The following is a 23,758-nucleotide window of genomic DNA, read 5'->3' on the forward strand; positions in this document are numbered from 1 at the left end:
GCATATAAAACACTAAAGATAAAATTCCTGTTTGGTTTCATAGACGACTTCGTGTGGGTGTGTACAGGTAAGCTTGGGTCCTTTCCTTACACTAAGAAAAGATCTGAGCAATTCCAAAAGGCACTAAAAGCACCACAGACATGTCTAAGATTATAATTTTAAAATGACGGCCCCTAAGTGGGTCTTATTTACTCTGTTGTCCTTACTAAGTGAAGTTAGATATTTATCAAATTGTGTGAATGATACTATTGTTAAAAACATCCATTTTTAATGTAGTGTAAACAAACACAGAAGGAATTTGAAAACACAAGACCATATAATAATATTTACTTATCAATGTGCTATTTTTACATTTCTTTTATGTTTTCTGTGTTTGAATGGGTTTCTTGCATGTATGTCTGCATACCACATCCAGGCCTGGTGTCTGTGGAAACCAGAAGAAGATATCACACCTCCAGGACTTAGCATTAGAGTAGTTTTTCAGAAACCATCTGAGTGTTAAAAATGGCATGCATGTCCTCTGAAAAAGCAGGCAGTGCTCTTAATTGCTAACCATAAATTCAGCCACCTCAATACAGTAATTTAAAGACATCACTTTAAAGTAATTTAAAGTCTAGAAGTAATAGAGTACTACTACAGTGAAAAATGCATAAATACTATGTCCTGGCAAGTACTGTGACATTTGCTAAGCTATTGTTGGAATGTTCCAATCATAAAGAACTTTTAGTAAAAATGAGGGGTGCATTTTATTTGTTAATCATTTTGGTCACATTCATGTGTGTTGGACAGTCCTAGTTTTACCATAAACAGAAATGAAGGAAAAATAGACAAAGCACACATATGCTATAAGTGAAGAATATAACAGAGAAATTTGACATGACAAGTGAAATATGAAATAGTTTTAAAGGAGAAATTTAGAGAATCTTTTTGTATTCACATGTACCATAATTTCTACAACTGATAGATTATTCAGATAATATAATAATCTACCTCTTATCTCTTGCTAGGAAAAATCTACCTTAAGATCTGCTAGGACTTTTAATTTCCCACTTTTAAGGTGTGTTTGTTGTCTTTTTTCTTTTGTTTATGTTTGTTTCTTTTCGCTATCTGTAGATGTGCATACTTGTAGAGACTAGAGATTGATATCAGAAATAACTCCAAATCAATCTTCTACTTCTGAAGATCAAACCCAGCACTCAGCAATGACTAGTCTAGACATCAGCTGGCTGTAAACCCTAACTCTGTCTATGACTGGAGGAATCATAGGTGAGCTTCCACACCCTATGTATTTACTTGGATTTCTAGAGACATGAACTTTGCTATCCAGTGGGCAACCTGCTGGCTGAAAGCTGCAAGCATTTAATTGTGGATCCACCTCTCTAGGCACTCAGTAGCTCATCCTGTGAATATTGTAATAAGTGAATTAAAATTTTTTTTGGAAAAAGTTAAGGAAAATCTTGAAATAAAATCTGCTGATTTGAAGCTTTTGCACTGATAAAAATGAAAAAAAAAGGTAACATGGAAACACAAAAATTGTTTTTAGTAAAATCTCAATTTTAACTGCAAAATACAATTATGTATATTTTCCTTACAATATGTTCTTATTAATAATGTATACATCTCAAGACCTTACTGAAATATAGCTAAAACTAGAAAAATAAATCTTATGTCCTGGGTTCATTTTAATCACATAATAGATTTTTAATGTTAACAATCTTATGTTGGAGTTAAAAGACAAAATTATGGTAAATGACTCTTTAAAAGAACATATAGACATACCCGTTCATCTCATCAGGCCAGCAAAGAAGCTGGGAGATTTTAAGAAGTAAATTCACTAAACACATGGAATTTGTTTTATCTGCAGATAAAAAAGAAATTAAATCAAAAAATTTAAACATTTCAATTACAGAATTTGTTCTCTTAGGGTTTTCTGATGTCCCTCAACTCCAGTGGATGCTTTTTGGGATATTTTTGTTCATGTATTTGTCTATTCTGATCAGCAACAGCATTATAATGTTAATAACAAGAACTGACTCTGCTCTGCAGACCCCTATGTACTTTTTCCTTAGCAACTTTTCTTTTGTGGAAATCTGCTATGTAACAGTCACAATCCCAAGGATGCTCATGGACCTTTGTACCCAAAAGGGAACTATTTCCTTGTTGTCCTGTGCTGTACAGCTCTGTTTTGTCATCATGCTTGGAGGCATGGAGTTCCTCCTCCTGACAGTCATGGCCTATGACCGTTATGTGGCCATCTGCAATCCTTTGCATTATCCCTTGGTCATGAACAATAAGGTCTGTGTGCAGCTTGTGGCTGCTTGCTGGATCTGCATTATTCCAGTTGTGACTGGACAAACTTACCAGATTTTCTCTTTGCCTTATTGTGGCTCTAACAAAATTCATCACTTTTTCTGTGACATTCCCCCACTACTCAAGCTTGCTTGTGGTGACACATTTGTGAATAATTTAGCCATCTATATTGCTTCAGTAGTGTTTATCATGGTCCCATTTCTGTTAATCCTTGTCTCCTATGGCAAGATTATCTGCAACGTTCTAAAACTGGCAACATCTGGAGGGAGGTCTAAAGCCTTTTCCACATGCTCATCTCATCTAATAGTTGTGGTGTTGTTTTATGGAACAGCTACTATCACATATGCACAACCAAAAGCATATCAGTCGGAAACCTTGGGAAAGCTGCTATCTCTTTTCTACACCATTTTGATTCCACTGTTGAATCCCATTATATATACACTGAGGAATAAGGATATCATGGTAGCATTGAGAAAATTACAAACTAAGTTATCAACATATGGGAACACTTAGAATTACAAAAATAGCTTCTTTGTATATTTTGCATGCAGGTTTAGCACAGAACTGTTAACTTTATTTCTACAGTATCCAATTATAGTTATTAATAATGAAGCTCATATAAAGTGACCTTTGTATGACTAAGTACAGTTAATGGGCCCTGTGGCAATCCATAAAGAAATTATAACAATCTTTTCTCTCAGTAGTCAATATTATAGCGCTAGGGAGTAGGGTATAATGAGCATTCACTCCTAATTGAGGAGCTATTTATAATTGACATGTCCTGGGAGATAGAAAAAATGGTTTTATTTAAGAGTATCATGGTGGATCTAACCAAGCTATGGTAGATGGCCTTGTTAGAAGGAGTACATAATTGGCTACATGGGTTTAGAATTTAAATGTTATCAAGTAGTGGGCAGGTAATAAAATAGGTATAGAACTTAGAGGAGTTGGGAAGAAGTTAAGTGGTAAATGTGATAAAAAATACATTGCATTTCTCAAACCATTATGTAAAATGAGTTTCATGCATGCCTTTGTGCTGTGTGTATTGCTGAGTTACAATTCTCAAAGTCTTATACAATAAAACTATAAACAGGGATAATGTGGTCTTGGAAAAAATTTAAAATTGGTGAATTTATTCTGGTAAATTGCAGTTTCAAACCCCGTTGGTAGAGTTACAGAAGATGGAAACAACTACTCATGTCAACAAATACCCAAAGTAGAATTATCCAGCTCATGGCTGAACTGGGGGGCAGGGGGAATATCCAATATATATATATATATATATATATTAAAAAGGATGGTCTTTTAATAAGATTTCCCTATTGGTAGAATATTTATATGTAAAGTGAACAAATCTCTGTCAACATTTGATGTAACCTAAGATATAAAACACAAGAACTAAATGTAGGATTTGCTAGCAAAGGAATTATTCCATCCCCCAAAAGGTTAAGGCATCAGGATCAAGAAATCAAGACGAAGGTTGAAACTATACTCTGGGTTGGTGGCCAGTATGGTATAAAGTACACTTTGTTTCAAAGACAAAATAAGTTAATTAATTAATAATAAACTTTATTCATATACTTTCCCTTGAACATAATATAGGTAGCTTGTAGCTCATAAAATAAGGTGTATGTATTTATATGGAACATACACGATATATTAGCCTTGCTAACAAATTCTTCTTTTAAAATTTATGTTTTTTTCACCTTAGGTTATATCAAATGTTGACATAGATTTGTCCACATTAAATATGAATACATACATGTAGAATGCATATTTTAAAATATGATGTATGTAATCTTCCTGAGTTTAGTTTGAAAAATGTTTTATTATAATTATTTCATGAATCCATTATAATTTGGCAACCTTTCTTAAATCTAAACATACTACTCGTATAGAACTTCTGAAGAACATGTACTAATACAAAAAAAAAGATTATATATATCTATAATCATTTATATTGAATGCCTAGTAAGGAAATACTATTTATATTAAAAAAAAAAAACTAGGATTTAAAACAAATTCTGCTTTCTACTATAGTTATAATACGTCATGAAAGAGGGAAAACTATTTAACAGATATTTGAATCAGAAATGTTTATGACAGACATATATGCAACTATAACTTTAGAAAATCAAAAGGACACTATTCTTGCTTCTGACATAGATAGGTCTGACCAACTTGATTCTGTTATGGACACTTCCAGATTTCCTTGGATTTTCTTTCTCATCTAGAATAACCTCCTAAAAAGAACACCCCAAAAAGAAAAAAAAATCATTCCCAACAAGTTATGAAATGAAATTGTTATAAAAACAGAAACAAATTTTAAAGGAACCAAGGTTGATTATATGCACACAGTTTGTAATAATACCATGAATGAGGTCACCAATGTTGAAAGCTGAAACTGAAATTCCAGAAATTCCAACTATCTCCAAATTAAAGACACAGGTATATGGGTAGTGGTGGTAATGTGAAATAGTAAGACCATATCAGAAAACATTTTGTTTTTTCATTATACAAAAATATGCAAATAAATATTTATTAAGTATAAAATAAATATATAAAATAAATGTAAAATTGTTCATAGAGACATGTGTTTATTAAATAAAATCTAAAATGTCAGAAATTGGTCAGATGCTAATAGTTAAGAAAATCATGACTTATTAATCCACGAAAATTAAATTCTGCCATGATCATTAATGAAATAATGAGACAGCAATCTAACATGAATCTTAAATCTGTATTCATAAGAAGTTTTCTACACACTAGAAATTGAACTGCTGAGACCTCAGTTATTCTGGTACAAGGGAAATTACTATTGAGTAGAACCATTTTCCTTTAGAGTCTAGAAAATTCTCTGAAGTGGCTGTAGAGTCAGTATTGACAGTACATGCAGACAGAAAGAAAAAAATAGGGGCAGAAATAGAGGTCAAACTGGCAATAAAACAAATAATTGTAGTAGCTAAACAGCAATAGCTGTATGTCTAGTAGCATCACTGGAAGCAGCTCCAAAGGCAATTCCAATTCCAGTCCATGTGAGAACAGCAAGAGACACAACACAGAAAGCTGAGACAGCAGTGACAGCAATAAGCAAGTGTTTTGAGTAGAAGCCAGAGGATGTGCCATAGTCAAAATAACAAGCACAGAAAGAACATGGACAGAAAGTAAAAGAGTAAAAGGATACTTAAGGCCTGGGAAGAAGTCACAAACTTTCTGAAGGAGGTACTAGAGAAGAAGAAAAAAAAAAGAGTCAAAAGATAAAAATTCTAGATCCAATACAAAACAGTCTGTTAGAAAATAGCTGATGAAACAAAAAGATATACAGGAAGGGAAAGAGATGGAAAATCTGACAGGAAAGAAGAAAGTGTTAATAAAAGAAGTCAAGCTTTGTTAACATATTTGCAGATGATTTGTTTGATGAGTAAAAGGATTATCTTACAAAGAAGGAGCTACTAACACAGAAGTGGATGATCACAGTCAGCTATTGGATGGATCACACGGCCCCCAATGGAGGAGCTAGAGAAATTACCCAAGGAGCTAAAGGGAACTGCAACCCTATAGGTGGAACAACAATATGAACTAACCAGTACCCAGGAGCTCTTGTCTTTAGCTGCATATGTATCAAAAGATGGCCTAGTCGGCCATCACTGCAAAGAGAGGCCCATTGGACTTGCAAACTTTATATGCCCCAGTACAGGGGAACTCCAGGGCCAAAAAGGGGGAGTGGGTGGGTAGGGGAGTAGGGGGGTATGGGGGACTTTTGGTATAGCATTGAAAATGTAAATGAGCTAAATACCTAATAAAAAATGGAAAAAAAAAAAAAAAGAACTGCATGCTGCATGCTGCATGCTGCATCATACCTATCATGCCCACAGGAAATTTCCTACCAGGTAACTCACAGTCTGCAAAAATCCAGAGAGGAAACATAAAAGAGAAAGAAAACAACCAGCCAACCAAAACAAACAAACCAAAACAAAGTAAACAACAACAAAAAGAAAACAAACAAATGAACAAAAACATAAAACAGATATCAGCATGAAGAATTATAAACTTTCTAATCACTGATGGCTAGATACAAGTGGAAAAACATCATCAATAATAGCTAGAACAATATGTCTCCACTAGTCTCTAGTAAACCTAACACAGAAGGTCCTGAATATTCCAACTAGGTTGTAGCAGATGACAAGCTCTTTAAAACTGTCTCTGTGAAAATGATAGAGATCATAAGAGAAGAAATGTATAAACGCTTAAAGAAATCCAGGAAAATACAGTAGAAGAAAATGAATAAAAATATTGAAGATGTGAAAATAGAAATAGAATCAGTAATAACATAGCAACTCAGGAAATTCTGGAGATGAAAATTTAGGAGTGTTAACAATAATGATAGTGGCAGGCTTCTGAAAGTGAATATATGAGGAGAAAGAGAGACTCTCAGATCTTGTAGCTACTATAGAAGAAATGGATATATTGCTTAAAGAAAATGATAACTGTCAAAAGAAAAAAAAAAAAAAAAGAAACTACTAACACAAAACATTCAGGAATACTGGGAAACAATAAGAGACCAAACTTAAGAATAATAGGAATGAACCAAAGGAGTAAAAACCCAGCAAAATGCTCAGAAAATATTTTCAACAAAGTCATAAGAGAAAAAATCTTTAACCTAAAGTAAAAGATTCCTATAAATGTATAAGAAAAGTACAGAATACAAAATACAGGAGAAGAAAGTCCCCTCAACACATAATAATCAAAACACTAAAACTACAGAAAATAAATAGAATATTAAAAGCTGCAAGAAAAATCCCAAGTCACATATAGAGATCTATTACAATTACACCTCCTTGCTAAGTGAAGACTCTAAAAAAGCAGAAAGGCCTGGACAGGTAAACTTGAAATTCTAAGAGACCATAGATGTTATCCCAGCCAAACTTTCAGTCACTATAGATGGAGAAAATGATATTCTATAATAAAACAAAATTGAAGAATATTTATTTGTAAATATGGCATTCCAGCAGTTTTTAGAAGAAAACATTAACTTAAAGAAGTTAACTACCAACAGGAAAAGACAGGGAATTGTTGTGGGTAGCCCTGGGGCTAATTATATTTGATGTTAATTCCATTCTATTGTGAGTGGTTGTGAAGAAGGAATGAGTCAGCACTCAGGTGATTTCCTATAAACCTGCTTCTGACCTTAATTTGTAAAATAAAGGAGAGCTGATGATTGGACAGATAAAACGGAAGGTGGAACAGAAGGTGAGAGAGAGAAGGAGAAAATGGAAGAGGGAGGACTCGCTGATCTCGGGCTGGGCGGCAACATGTCTGTGGTTCGCAGCCCCAAGGCAGCTGGGCAAGGGCAAAATCACGCCCACCACCATCCAGAAGATGCTGGATGAAAACAACCATCTTATTCAGTGTATAATGGACTATCAGAACAAAGGGAAGGCCTCGGAGTGCTCGCAGTATCAGCAGATATTGCATACAAACCTGGTATACCTTGCTACAATAGCAGACTCTAATCAAAATATGCAGTCTCTCTTACCAGCACTGCCCACACAGACTATGCCAATGGGTCCTGGAGGGATGAGTCAGAGTGGCCCTCCACCCCCTCCCCGCTCTCACAACATGCCTTCAGATGGAATGGTGGGTGGGGGCCCTCCTGCACCACACATGCAGAACCAGATGAACGGCCAGATGCCTGGGTCTAACCATATGCCAATGCAGGGACCTGGACCCAGTCAGCTCAGCATGACAAACCGCTCCATGAATATGCCTTCAAGTAGCCATGGCTCCATGGGAGGTTACAACCATTCTGTGCTGTCATCCCAGAGCATGCCCGTGTAGAACCAGATGACAATGAGTCAGAGGCAGCCAATGGGAAACTATGGTCCCAGACCAAACATGAATATGCAACCAAATCAAGGGCCGATGATGCACCAGCAGCCTCCTTCTCAGCAGTACAATATGCCACCTGGAGGGGCACAGCATTACCAAGGACAGCAGGCGCCCATGGGGCTGATGGGCCAAGTTAACCAAGGCAGTCACATGATGGGCCAGAGACAGATGCCTCCCTACAGACCTCCGCAACAGGGCCCACCACAGCAGTACTCAGGCCAGGAAGACTATTATGGGGACCAATATAGTCATGGTGGACAAGGTCCTTCAGAAGGCATGAACCAGCAATATTACCTTGATGGAAACTCCCAGTATGGCCAACAGTAAGACGCTTACCAGGGACCACCTCCACAGCAAGGATACCCACCCCAGCAGCAGCAGCAGTACCCGGGACTGCAGGGATACCCAGGGCAGCAGCAGAGCTATGGTCCTTCGCAGGGCGGTCCAGGTCCTCAGTATCCTAATTATCCTCAGGATCAAGGTCAGCAGTATGGGGGCTATAGGCCAACACAGCCAGGACCACCCCAGCCACCCCAGCAGAGGCCTTATGGGTACGATCAGGGACAGTATGGAAATTATCAGCAGTGAAAATGTCCTTACATTCCAATAGCCAGTACCTATTAGCAGCCACGTTGTCACAGCACTGCACCATGGACACCCCCCCCTGGGAAGACTCCTTCCATTCCAGCTAGGTTTTGGGAAAACCTTTGGCTAAGTGGCTGCTTCGTCAGCAAGTAGCTGTTATGGTTTAGTTTGTAAAGGCTCCGTAGCTACCGATGCACCTGATTTCACGTTTCTACTCTAGATGGCAACATTGGACAGAAAATGCATTGACATAAGGAATTTGCAGCGGTTTCAGAACTGTGTTCCAAATGGACTGTCACAGCCTGAAAGGTGTGAGCAGCTGGGTGTGTGTTCACAGAGCTTCAGGGAGTTTCATAAGTTTCCACCGATTATTTTGTAAGGGGAAGGGGGAAATGTACACTTTTTACAGCAGCAATATTTTGTCTATTATGTTTATTTCATGTGATAAATATGCAAAGCGGTACACTACACACTGGGCAGAATCAAAACCCCTGTTAGTGTGGAGTGTGGTAGATGCTCGGTGCTGTGGTGCTCTGAAGACAGGCGAGGGGAGGCAGAAGCCCACCACAGACCCGCTGTTAGTTCTTAGAGGAAACTCCTCTCTCTTATCTACCAGATTAGCAAGGGCGCTGTGATACAGTTTTTGAGTACAAAGACATTTTTTAAAAAGTCTTCCAGTTTTGTGCATTAAATCCTTTTTGTAAATATGATTTATAATACTGTTTTCAAACGCACGGCAATAATTATGTTGCATCTGTGAACTTTGGCAGGTTTGTGTAAAAAGAGGGAAGCCTCTCTTAAAACAGCAATAACAGAAAAGGAGGAAGCGGGAAGTTTTTACCTTGTCTTGTAATCAGGGAGCTCTCACCACGTCAGAGAGGAGTCAGCATTGATCTCATCTTACTGTTTTTTAACATTACCATGATTGGTTCATGGAGCAGGGAAGAGTCCAGGAGACTTCACACACTTGTGCTTTAACTTTCTTAACTGGGTATAAGCAAAGGGCGCCTTTGTGTTCCTCTCTTCATCTTAGTTAATGCGCGAGGAAAATGCTTTGATGGGCATTTCTGATTCGCACTGAAAGCCGAGAGGTGACATTTTACGGTTTCTTGTTTTTAAGCACAACACACTTAATCATTATTTGAGACTGATTATTTTAGCTAAATTTGGGGATATGCCATGGGGCAAGAAAACATGTACTGAGAGATTTCTAACACATCTATTTAAGCATACTTTAAAAATATCTAGCCCAAAGGTAAGTTGCTGTATCCTCACAGTTGTCTGCATCCAGGGAATATGACTGAATATAACATATCTTTGTAATTGAATTAGTTTTTGCCACTTCTAACTGAAAACAGAACAGAAGGAGTGCCATAAATGCAAAGAAGCAAAGTGTACTGTTGTCAACATACCGTAATCAGAGGAGGGGTTTCAATGTGTCTGGATGAGAGTGTGTGTGTTTTTAAAGTCAGAGTATAGGGTGTTCTTCAACTTGGACAGTAGAAAATAGGCATCAAGTGTGAACTGGTGAGGTGTGGACAGCCTTTTTGTGACTGAGATGCTTGTAAGTTCTGTGCCAGGTTCTCTACCACTGTGTACTTTATTGCTATTTAAAACTGTATCAACTCTAACGAAAGAATAAATTATTTGCGATTTAAAAAAAGAAAAAGAAAATGGAAGAGGGAGAAGATGCAGAGGAGGAGGAATACGGAGAAAAGCAGAGCAGAAGCACATGGCCTGGAGAAATTGCAAGTTCTAAGCTGTGGAAGACGGTAGTGTAGCAGTGGATCTTCCCAATCTGTGTGCACAGCATGTAATCATATTAAATGTGTTGTGTTTTCATTGCCGGGTCATATTTGGGTTGGACAGATTTACCTCCACAGGGAATAAATAATATCAAAACAGCAACACAAAATCAAAGGATGCATAACACACACACCACTACCACCACCACCACCACTAACAAAATAGCAGGAATCAACAATGAATAGTCATTGCTATCTCTCTATACCTCTGGTATCAATTCTGCAATAAAAAATAAATAAACTAAAAGAAATGGGACCCTGATATAACTGTCTCTTGTGAGGCTATGCCAGTGCCTGGCAAACATAGAAGTGGATGCTCACAGTCAGCTATTGGATGGAATACAGGACCCCCAATGGAGGAGCTAGAGAAAGTACACAAAGAGCTAAAGGGGTCTGCAACCCTATAGGTGGAACAACAATATGAACTAACCAGTACCCCCAGAGCTCGTGTCTCTAGCTGCATATGTATCAGAAGATGGCCTAGTTGGCCATCATTGGGAAGAGAGGCCCCTTGGTCTTGCAACTAGGGCCAAGAAGTGGGAGTGGGTGGGTAGGGGATTGGGGGTGGTGAGGGACTTTTGGGATAGCATTTGAAATGTAAATGAAGACAATACCTAATTTTTTAAAAAGTGAAAAAAAAAAGAAAATGATTGTTTTTCTTTTATATAAGAATTTTAAAATTGTACATTTTTATGATGTCTGTGTATCTCTGGGTGTGTCTTCAAATTAGAAACACTAAAAACATCTTTTTAATTTAATTCATCATTATTGTGCGTTTCATAAACTTGTCTCATGCACTTGTGAAGGTCAGGGTTCAAAATTAGGCAGTGTTTCTCCAAAGTAGATGTCTGTTGGTACTAAAGATCATACTCAGGTGGAGATTCCTTGAATATGTAGCTTTTGCTAGCTGACCATCTTTTGAGCTCATGTGTAATTAATCATTAAATGAATCACTGATTTTAAAAAAAAAAGAAATGGATAATTTTCTCAGTATTTGCCACGTAGCAAACTTAAATCAATATCAGATCAGGAATATAAATGATAGACCTATAATCCCTAAGGAAATGTCAGTAGTAATTGAACCTTTTCCAACTGAGAAAACAATTGAGTGTTCACCTTGGTAGATTTTGTCTTTGATGAGTATAAATTGTCCTTCCTAATCTTTTTTGATAACTTTAGGTTGAAAGTCGATTTTATTGGATATTAGAATGGCTACTTCAGCTTGTTTCGTGGGACCATTTCATTGGAAATTTGTTTTCCAGCCTTTTACTCTGAGGTAGTGTCTCAATTCTGAACATCTATGTTCCAAATGCAAGGGCATCCACATTCATAAAAGAAAATTTACTAAAGTTCAAAGCAAACATTGCACTACACACAATAATAGTGGGAGACTTCAATACCCTACTCTCATCAGTAGACAGATCATAGAAAACAAACACTGAACAGAGACACAATGAAACTAACAGAAATTATGAAACAAATGAATTTAACAGATATCTATAGAACATTTTATCCTAAAACAAAAGGGTATACCTTCTTCTCAGCACCTCATGGTACCTTCTCAAAAATTGACCATATACTAGGTCACAAAACAGGCCTCAACAGATACAAGAAGATTGAAATAATTCCATGCATCCATTCAGATCACCACAGACTAGCTGATCTTTAATAACAATACAAATAATAGAAAGCCCACATATATGTGGAAGCTAAACAACACTGTACTCAATGATAACTTGGTCAAGGAAGAAATAAAGAAAGAAATAAAAGGTGTTTTAGAGTCTAATGAAAATGAAGCTACAACATACCCAAACTTATGGGAAACAATGAAAGCATTCCTAAGAGGAAAACTCATAGCTCTGAGTACCTCAAAAAGAAACTGAAGAGAGCATAAACTAGCAGCTTAACAGTACATCTGAAAGCTCTAGAACAAAAAAGAAGGAAATTCACCCAAGAAGGGTAGATGGGTAAATTAAGGCTGAAATCAACCAAGTGGAATCAAAAAGAACTATACAAAGAATCAACCAAACTAGGAGCTGGTTATTTAAGAAAATCAACAAAATACATAAACCCTTAGACAGACTAACTGGGCACAGACTAACTACAGGGCACAGAAACAGTATTCTAATTGACAAAATCAGAGAGGAAAAAAAATCCAAAAAAAATTCACCAGATCCTACTACAAAAACCTACACTCAACAAAACTGGAAAACCTGGATGAAATGGAAAATTTACTAGACCGGGTACCAAAGTTAAATCAAGATCAGATTAATGATCTAAACAGTTCCATATATATACTCAATAGTCTCCCAACAAGGTACTTACCCAATTCATTCTATGAAACTACTATTGCTCAGATACCTAAGCCACACAAAAACTAAACAAAGAAATAGAAGTTCAGACCGATTTCCCTAATGAATATCAGTGCAACAATACTCAATAAAATTCTTGCAAACTGTATCCAAGAACCCATTAAAATGATTATCCATCATAATCAAGTAGGCTTCATTCCAGGGAGTCAGGGATGGTTCAATATAAGGAAATATCACTATTTACAGATGATATGATAGTGTACATAAGTGACCCCAAAAATTCCACCAGAGAACATCTAAACCTGATAAACTTCAGTGAAATAGCTGGATATAAATTTAATTCAAACAAATCAGTGTCTTTTCTCTACACAAATGAAAAACAGGCTGAGACAGAAAGTAGTAAAACAACACCCTTCACAATAGTCACAAATAATATAAAATAACTTGGTGTGACTCTAACTAAGCAAGTGTAAAATCTGTATGATAAGAACTTCAAGTCTCTGAAAAAAGAAATTGAAGATCTCAGAAGATGGAAAGATCTCCTCCCATGCTCATGGTTTAGCAGAATTAATATGGTGAAAGTGGCTATCTTGCTGAAAGCAATATGCAGGTTCAATGCAATCCCCATCAAAATTCCAACTCAATTCTTCATAGATTTAGAAAGAGCAATTTCCAAATTCATCTGGAATAACAAAAACCCTGAATAGCCAAAACTACTCTCAAAACTACTCTCAACAATAAAAGAACTTCTGGTAGAATCACCATGCCTAACCTCAAGCTGTACTACAGAGCAATTGTGATAAAATCAAACAAACAAACAAACTGTGTAGTACTGGTGCCTTGACAGGTAGATAGATCAATGGAATAGAATTGAAGACTCAGAAATGAACTCTCACACCTATGGTCACTTGATCTTTGACAAAGGAGTTAAAATCATTCAGTGGAAAAAGGACAGCATGGTGCTAGTTCAACTGGCAGTTAGCATGTAGAAGAATTCAAATCACTCCATTCCTATCTCTTTGAACAAAGCTCAAGTCCAAGTGGATCAAGGACCTTTACATAAAAGCAGATACACTGCAACTTATAGAGGAGAAAGTGAGGAAGAACCTTGAACATATGGGCACAGGGAAAATATTCCTGAACAGAATAACAGTGTCCTGTGCTGTGAGATAAAGTATTGACAAATGGGACCTCATAAAACTGCAGTTTCTGTAAGTCAAAGGACACTGTCAATAGGACAAAAAGGCAACCAACTGACTGGACAAAGATCTTTACCAATCCTAAATCTCATAGAGGGTTAATATCCAATATATACAAAGAACTCAAGAAGTTAGACTCCAGAAAATCAAATAACCCTATTAAAAAAAATAGTATACTAAGCTAAACAAAGAATTCCCATCTGAGGAATACCAAATGGCTGAGAAGCAACTAAAAATGTTCAACATCATTAGTCATCAGGAAAATTCAAATCAAAACAACGCTGAGATTCTACCTCACACTAGTCAGAATGGCTAAAATCAAAAACTTAGATGACAGCAGATGCTGGCGAGGATGTGAAGAAAGATGAACATTCCCTCATTGTTTGTGGGATTGCAAGTGGGCACAACCACTCTAGAAATCAGTCTCGTGGGTCCTCATAATATTGGACATAGTACTACCTGAGGACCCAGCTATACCATGCCTAGGCATATACCCAGAATATGCCCTAATATGTAATAAGGACACATGCTCCCCTATGTTCATAGCAGCCTTAATTATAATAGCCAGAAGCTGGAAAGAACCCAGGTATCCTTCAACATAGGAATGGACACAGAAAATGTGGTACATTTACACAATGGAGTATACACAGCTATTAAAAACAATGAATATATGAAATTCTTAGGGGAATGAATAGATCTTGAGGATATCATATTGAGTGAGGTAACCAAATCACAAAAGAACTCACATGATATGCACTTATTGATAAGTGGATATTAGCCCAGAAGCTAGGAATATGCAAGATACAGTTCACAAACTACATGAAACTCAAGAAAAAGGAAGACCAAAGTGTGGATATTTTGATCCTTCTAAGAAGGGGAAACAAAACAACCATGGAAGGAGTTACAGAGACAAAGTGTTGAGCAGGGACTGAAGGAAAGGCCATCCAGATACTGCCCCACCTGGGGATCCATCCCATATAAAATCACCAAACCAAGACACTTTTGTGGATGCCAAGTGCTTGCTGACAGGAGCCTGATATATCTGTCTCCTGAAAGGCTCTGCCAGTGCCTGACAAATACAGAAGTGGATTCTCACATCCATCCATGGGACTGAGTTCCCAATGAAGGAGCTAGAGAAAGGACCCAAGAGTTGAGGGTGTTTGAAGCCATATGGGAAACAAAAATATGAATTAACCAGTACTCCCAGAGCTCTCAGAGACTAAACCACCAACCAAAGAGCACATGTTGTGGGACTTATGGCTCCAACTGCATAGGCTCTATGAAAGCTCTATGACCCTGTTTAGGGGAATTCCAGAGCTAAGAAGAGGGAGTGGGTGACTTGGTGAGTAGAAAGAGGGGGAGAGTATGGGGGGGCAGTTTTGGAAGAAGAAAACAGGAAGGGGATAACATTTGAAATGTAAATAAAGAAAATATCCAATTAAGTAAAAAAAAAAAAAAAGAAACAAAGAAATTGAAGAGATCTCAAAGTAGCAACATAAAAGCCCACTTGAAAGTTCTATCACAAGAAGAAGCAAACTCACATCAAAAGAGTAGATGGAAGGAAATAATCAAGCAAACAAAAATACCAAAAATAATAAAGGAAACTAAAAGTTGGTTCTTGGAGAAAATCAACAAGACAGACAACCCCTTAACAAAACTCACTAAAATATACAAAGTATCAAAAGTAATAAAACCAGAAAACAAATAGATGTGACAATTGGTATTGAGAAAATTCAAAGAATCATTGTGTCTTATTCAAAAACCTGTGTGCCACAAAATTGGAAAATTTAAACAAAATAGAAGATTTTTCTTGATAGATATCACTTACCAAAATTAAATGAAATCAGGTAAACAACTTAAGTAGTCCTAAAATCCAAAGGAAATAAAAAACAGTCATTACAATCACACAACCAAACAAGTTCAGGGCCAGATGGTTTTTAGCACAAAATTCTAGTAGACATTCAAAGACCACAATCACCCAGATACCTAAACAATACAAAGAATCTACAAAAAGGAGTATTTTAGACCAATTTCTCTTATGAATTTTGAGGGAAAAATGCTCAGTTAAAAACTAGCAAACCAAAACCAAGAAAACATCAGAAACATCAGCCACCATGAGCAAATAAACTTTATCCATGGAATGAAGGGGTAATTCTACATATGAAAATCCTTCAATGTAATCCACCATATAAAGTGAAAAAAAAATGACCATCTCATTACATGCTGACAAAGCCTTTGAAAAAATTCAACACCCCTTCATGTTAAAAAAAAAAAATGGAGATATCAGGCATACAAGAAGCATACCTAAACATAGTAAAAAGCCATAGAAAGCAAGTCATTTGCCAACACCAAATTAAATACAGAGAAATTTAAAGCAATTCCACTAATATCAAGGACAAGACAAGGCTTACCACTCTCTCTCTATCTATTTAACATAGTTTTTCAAGATCTAGATAGAGAAACAAGACAACTAAAGGAGATCAAAGGGATGTAAAGTGGAAAGGAACAAGTTAAAGTATCCCTATTTGCAGTTGACATGATACTATCAATATTCATTCAAAAATTTTATCTTAGAACTCCTACAGCAGATAAAAACCTTCAACAAAGAGACTGGACACAAAATTGGTAGCCCTTATTTATGCAAAAAATAAGTATGCTAAGAAAAAGATTAAGGAAACAAGACTCTTTTCTATAGTCATAAATTATATAAAATACATTGATGTAACTCTAACAGAGCAAATGAAAGACCTCTATGACAAAAAACTTTAAAGGCTTTGAGAAAAAAAAAAAAACTGAGGAAGATATAAGAAGATGGAGCCAAGCTGTGGTGGCACACACCTTTAATCCTAGCACCTGGGAGGCAGAGGCATGCAGATTTCTGAGTTCGAGGCCAGCCTGGTCTACAAAGTGAGTTCCAGGACAGCCAGGGCTATAAAGAGACACCCTGTCTCTAAAAAACAAAACAAACAAAACAAAACAAAACAAAACAAAACAAAACAAAACAGAACAAAACAAACATGATCATGGATTGGCAGGATCAACATTGTAAAAATAGCTATCTTGCCAAAAGCAATCTACAGATTCAATGCAATCCCCATCAAAATTCCAGCTCAATTCTTCAACAAATTAGAAAGAGGAATCTGCAAATTCATCTGGAATAACAAAAAACCTAGGATAGCAAAAACTCTTCTCAAGGATAAAAAAGATAAGATACTTTAAATACTGTACACAGTGTTTCAGGACTCCGCCTAAAAGTAGTCTGCACAGGTAAGAGTGTGCACACAGAAGCTGACTGCTTCTGGGACAGGCAGGAGCCACAGAGCTTCTGAGGCTCCTTTTCTGGCTCCAGAAATCCAACCACCTCCCAGGCCAGAGGACAGGTGTCCACCCGGCCCAGGAGGTTTTTGCCTCAGGAATGGTGGGAGCCATCTTGGTTCCGGGACAACACTGAAAAGTAGTCTGCACAGGTGAGAGTGTGGACACAGAAGCTGACAGCTTCTGGGATAGGCAGGAGACACAGAGCTTCTGAGGCAGTGCCCCTTTCCGGCTCCAGACATCCGACTACCTCCCAGGCCAGAGAAAAGGTGTCCACCCCACCTGGGAGGCTTATGCCTCAGGAACTGCGGGAGCAATCTTGGTTCCGGGACTCCTCTGAAAAGTAGTCTGCAAAGGTGAGACTGTGCACACAGAAGATAAAAGTTTCTGTGACAGGCCAAAGCAACACAGCTTCTGGGAAAGGTTCTGTTTTGGGGCGTCATCTTCGGCCAGAAGGGAGGTCTGAACGCCAGATATCTGTGCACCTTCCCTGTAAGAGGAGAGCTTGCCTGCAGAGAGTACACTGACCACTAAAACTCAGAGGAGAGAGCTAGTCTCCCAGGTCTGCTGATGGAGGGTAGCAGAATCACCAGAGGAACAATCTCTAAACAGAGACAACTATAACAACTAACTCCAGAGATTAGCAGATGGTGAAAGGTAAACGTAAGAATCTTACTAACAGAAACCAAGACCACTCACCATCATCAGAACCCAGCACTCCCACTTTGCCCAGTCCAGGGCACCCCAACACACCCGAAAAGCTAGACCCGGATTTAAAAGCATATCTCATGATGATGGCAGAGGACAACAAGAAGAAACTTAATAACTCACTTAAAGAAATACAGGAGAACACTGCTAAAGAGGTAGAAGACATTAAAGAGGAAGCACAAAAATCCCTTAAAGAATTGCAGGAAAACACAACCGAACAGGTGATGGAATTGAACAAAACCATCCAAGACCTAAAAAGGGAAGTAGACACAATAAAGAAAACCCAAAGTGAGGCAATGCTGGAGATAGAAACCCTAGGAAAGAAATCTGGAACCATAGATGTGAGCATCAGCAACAGAATACAAGAGACGGAAGAGAGAATCTCAGGTGCAGAAGATTCCATAGAGAACATTGGCACAACAATCAAAAAAAAAATGGAAAATGCAAAAAGATCCTAACTCAAAACATCCAGGAAATCCAGGACACAATGAGAAGACCAAACCTACAGATAATAGGAGTAGATGAAAATGAAGATTTTCAAATCAAAGGACCGGCAAATATCTTCAACAAAATTATAGAAGAAAACATCCCAAACCTAAAGAAGGAGATGCCCATGAACATACAAGAAGCCTACAGAACTCCAAATAGATTGGACCAGAAAAGAAATTCCTCCCGACACATAATAATCAGAACAATAAACTCACTAAATAAAGATAGAATACTAAAAGCAGTAAGGGAAAAAGGTCAAGTCACATATAAAGGCAGGCCTATCAGAATTACACCAGATTTTTCACCAGAGACTATGAAAGCCAGAAGAGCCTGGACAGATGTTATACAGACACTAAGAGAACACAAATGCCAGCCCAGACTACTATACCCAGCCAAACTCTCAATTACCATAGATGGAGAAACCAAAGTATTCCACGACAAAACCAAATTCACACATTACCAATACCAGGATGGAAACCACATCCTAGGAAAAGCAAGAAGGTAATCCCTCAACAAACTTAAAAGAAGACAGCCACAAGAACAGAATGCCAACTTTAACAACAAAAATAAAAGGAAGCAACAATTAATATTTCCTTAATATCTCTTAATATCAATGGGCTCAACTCCCCAATAAAAAGACATAGACTAACAGACTCGCTACACGAACAGGACCCCACATTTTGCTGCTTACAGGAAACTCATCTCAGAGAAAAAGATAGAGATTACCTCAGAATGAAACGCTGGAAAACAATTTTCCAAGCAAATGGTATGAAGAAACAAGCTGGAGTAGCCATTCTAATATCTAATAAAATGGACTTCCAACCCAAAGTCTTAAAAAAAGACAAGGAGGGGCACTTCATACTCATCAAAGGTAAAATCCTCCAAGATGAACTATCAATTCTGAATATCTATGATCCAAATACAAGGGCAGCCACATTCATTAAAGAAACTTTAGTAAACCTCAAAGCACACATTGCACCTCACACAATAACAGTGGGAGACTGCAACACACCACTTTCACCAACGGACAGATCATGGAAACAGAAACTAAATAGGGACACAGTGAAACTAACAGAAGTTATAAAACAAATGGATCTGACAGATATCTACAGAATATTTTATCCTATAAAAAAAGATATACCTTCTTCTCAGCACCTCATGGTACCTTCTCCAAAACTGACCACATACTTGGTCACAAAACAGGCCTCAACATATAAAAGATATTGAAATTGTCCCATACATCCTATCAGATCACCATGGACTAAGGCTGATCTTCAATAACAAAATAAATAATAGAAAGCCAACATTCATGTGGAAACTGAACACCACTCTTCTCAGTGATACGTTGGTCAAGGAAGGAATAAAGAAAGAAATTAAGGACTTTTTGGAGTTTAATAAAAATGAAGCCACAACATACCCAAACTTATGGGACACAATGAAAGCATTTCTAAGAGGAAAACTCATAGCTCTGAGTGCCTCCAAAAAGAAACTAGAGAGAGCACACATTAGCAGCTTGACAACACACCTAAAAGTTATAGAAGAAAGGAAGCAAATTCACCAAAGAGGAGTAGACAGCATGAAATAATCAAACTCACGGGTGAAATCAACCAAGTGGAAACAAGAAGAAATATTCAAAGAATCAACCAAACCAGGAGCTGGTTCTTTGAGAAAGTCAACAAGATAGATAAACCCTTAGCCAGACTCACTAAAGGGAAAAGGAAAGCATTCTAATTAAGAAAATCAGAAATGAAAAGGGAGACATTACAACAGATCCTGAAGAAATCCAAAACACCATCAGATCATTCTACAAAAGGCTATACTCAACCAAACTGGAGAACCTGGATGAAATGCCCAAGTTTCTAGACAGATACCAGGTACCAAAGTTAAATCAAGATCAGGTTAATGATCTTAACAGTCCTATATCCCCTAAAGAAATAGAAGCAGTCATTAATAGTCTCCCAACCAAAAAAAGCCCAGGACCAGAGGGGTTTAGTGCAGAGTTCTACCAGACCTTCAAAGAAGATCTAATCCCAGTTCTTCACAAACAATTCCACAAAATAGAAACAGAAGGTACTCTACCCAACTCATTCTATGAACCACAATTACTCTGATACCTAAACCACAAAAAGACCCCAAAGAGATAGAGAATTTCAGACCAATTTCCCTTATGAATATCGATGCAAAAATCCTCAATAAAATTCTCACTAACTGAATCCAAGAACACATCAAAACAATCATCCATCCTGACATTAGGTTTCATCCCAGGGGTGCAAGGATGGTCAATATACGGAAATCCATCAACGTAATCCAGTATATAAACAAACTCAAAGACAAAAACCACATGATCATCTCATTAGATGCGGCGAAAGCATTTGACAAAATCCAACACCCATTCATGATAAAAATCTTGGAAAGATCAGGAATTCAAGGCCCATACCTAAACATGATAAAAGCAATCTACAGCAAACCAGTAGCCAACATCAAAGTAAATGGTGAGAAGCTGGAAGCAATCCCACTAAAATCAGGGACTAGACAAGGCGGCCCAGTCTCTCCCTACCTATTCAACATTGTACTTGAAGTCCTAGCCAGAGCAATTTGACAACAAAAGGAGATTAAAGGGATACAAATTGGAAAGGAAGAAGTCAAAATATCACTTTTTTCAGATGATATGATAGTATATATAAGTGACCCTAAAAATTCCACCAGAGAACTCCTAAACCTGATAAACAGCTTCCATGAAGTAGCTGGATATAAAATTAACTCAAACAAGTCAATGGCCTTTCTATACAAAAGAATAAACAGGCTGAGAAAGAAATTAGGGAAACTACACCCTTCTCAATAGTCAAAAATAATATAAAATATCTTGGCGTGACTCTAACTAAGGAAGTGAAAGATCTGTATGATAAAAACTTCAAGTCTCTGAAGAAAGAAATTAAAGAAGACCTCAGAAGTTGGAAAGATCTCCCATGCTCATGGATTGACAGGATCAACATGTTAAAATGGCTATCTTGGCAAAAGCAATCTACAGATTCAATGCAATCCCCATCAAAATTCCAACTCAATTTTTCAACGAATTAGAAAAAGCAATCTGCAAATTCATCTGGAATAACAAAAAACCTAGGATAGCAAAAACTCTTCTCAAGTATAAAAGAACCTCTGGTGGAATCACCATGACTGACCTAAAGCTGTACTACAGAGCAATTTTGATAAAAACTGCATGGTACTGGTGCAACAGACAAGTAGATCAATGAAACAGAATTGAAGACCCAGAGATGAACCCACACACCTATGGTCATTTGATCTTTGACAAGGGAGCTAAAACCATCCAGTGGAAAAAAGACAGCATTTTTAACAAATGGTGCTGGCACAACTGGCTGTTATCATGTAGAAGATTGTGAATTGATCTATTACTATCTGCTTGTACTAAGGTCAAATCTAAGTGGATTAAGGAACTCCACATAAAACCAGAGACCCTGAAAAGTGTAGAGGAGAAAGTAGGGAAAAGCCTCGAAGATATGGGTACAGGGGAAAAGTTCCTGAATAGAACAGCACTGGCTTGTGCAGTAAGATTGAGAATCGACAAATGGGACCTCATAAAATTGCAAAGCTTCTGCAAGGCAAAAGACACCGTCAACAAGACAAAAAGACCACCAACAGATTGAGAAAGGATCTTTAACTATCCTAAATCAGATAGGGGACTAATTTCCAATATATATAAAGAACTCAAGAAGTTAGGCTCCAGAAAATCAAATAACCCCATTAAAAAAAGGAGCTCAGAGCTGAACAAAGAGTTGTCACCTGAGGAATACCGAATGGCAGAGAAGCACCTGAAAAAAATGTTCAACATCCTTAATCATCAGGGAAATGCAAATCAAAACAACACTAAGATTCCACCTCACATTAGTCAGAATGGCTAAGATGAACTATTCAGGTGACAGCAGAAGCTGGCAAGGATGTGGAGAAAGAGGAACACTCCTACATTGTTGGTGGGATTGCAAGCTTGTACAACCACTCTGGAAATCAGTCTGGCAGTTACTCAGAAAATTGGACATAGTAATACCAGAGGATCCCCCAATACCTCTCCTGGGAATACATCCAGAAGACATTCCAACCGGTTAGAAGGACACATGCTCCACTATGTTCATAGCAGCCTTATTTACAATAGCCAGAAGATGGAAAGAACCCAGATTACCCTCAACAGAGGAATGGATACAGAAAATGTGGTACATTTACACAATGGAGTACTACTCAGCTATTAAAAAGAATGAATTTATGAAATTCCTAGCCAAATGGATGGACCTGGAGGGCATCATCCTGAGTGAGGTAACCCAATTACAAAGGAATTCACACAATGTGTATTCACTGAGAAGTGGATATTAGCCCAAAACCTAGGATACCCAAGATATACAATTTGCTAAACGCATGAAACTCAAGAAGAATGAAGACCAAAATCTGGACACTTTGCCCCTTCTTAGAATTGGGAACAAAACACCCATGGAAGGAGTTACAGAGACAATGTTTGGAGCTTTGATGAAAGGATGGACCATCTAGAGACTGCCATATCCGGGGATCCATCCCATAATCAGCTTCCAAACGCTGACACCATTGCACACACTAGCAAGATTTTGCTGAAAGGACCCAGATAGAGCTCTCTCTTGTGAGACTATGCCAGGGCCTAGCAAACACCGAAGTGGATGCTCACAGTCAGCTATTGGATGGATCACAGGGCCCCCAATAGGAGGAGCTAGAGAAAGTACCCAAGGAGCTAAAGAGATCTGCAACCCTGTAGGTGCAACAACATTATGAACTAATCAGTACCTCTGAGCTCTTGACTCTAGCTGCATATGTATCAAAAGATGGCCTAGTTGGCCATCACTGGAAAGAGAGGCCCATTGGACTTGCAAACTTTATATGCCCCAGTACAGGGGAATGCCAGGGCCAAAAATTGGGAATGGGTGGGTATGGTAGTGGGGGGGGAGGTTATGGGGGACTTGCATTGGAAATGTAATTGAGGAAAATACATAATAAAAAATATGTTAAAAAAAAGAAAAAAAGAAAAAAAAAAGAAGAACAATATGGAAAGTGCTCCCATGCTCATGAGTTGGTAAGATTTACATAGCAAAAATTGGTATTTTACCAAAAATCA

At 37.6% G+C, this 23,758-nt stretch overlaps 1 protein-coding gene and 1 pseudogene across 1 annotated transcript; both read left to right on the forward strand.

Moving 5' to 3' along the window:
• Window positions 1-1,842: 1,842 nt before the first annotated feature.
• On the forward strand, window positions 1,843-2,823 carry Olfr1122 (olfactory receptor 1122). The gene has a single exon (NM_147031.1). The coding sequence runs from the start codon at window positions 1,843-1,845 to the stop codon at window positions 2,821-2,823; it is 981 nt and encodes a 326-aa protein (NP_667242.1).
• On the forward strand, window positions 7,593-10,440 carry Gm1826 (predicted gene 1826; annotated as a pseudogene).

The sequence above is a fragment of the Mus musculus genome, chromosome 2, assembly GCF_000001635.26.
Source record: "Mus musculus strain C57BL/6J chromosome 2, GRCm38.p6 C57BL/6J".
NCBI classification, from domain to species: domain Eukaryota; kingdom Metazoa; phylum Chordata; class Mammalia; order Rodentia; family Muridae; genus Mus; species Mus musculus.

What these genes read in the sequence shown, in the direction of transcription:
- Olfr1122 (NM_147031.1), top strand. Translation starts at nt 1,843, where the DNA reads ATGGAATTTGTTTTATCTGCAGATAAAAAAGAAATTAAATCAAAAAAT.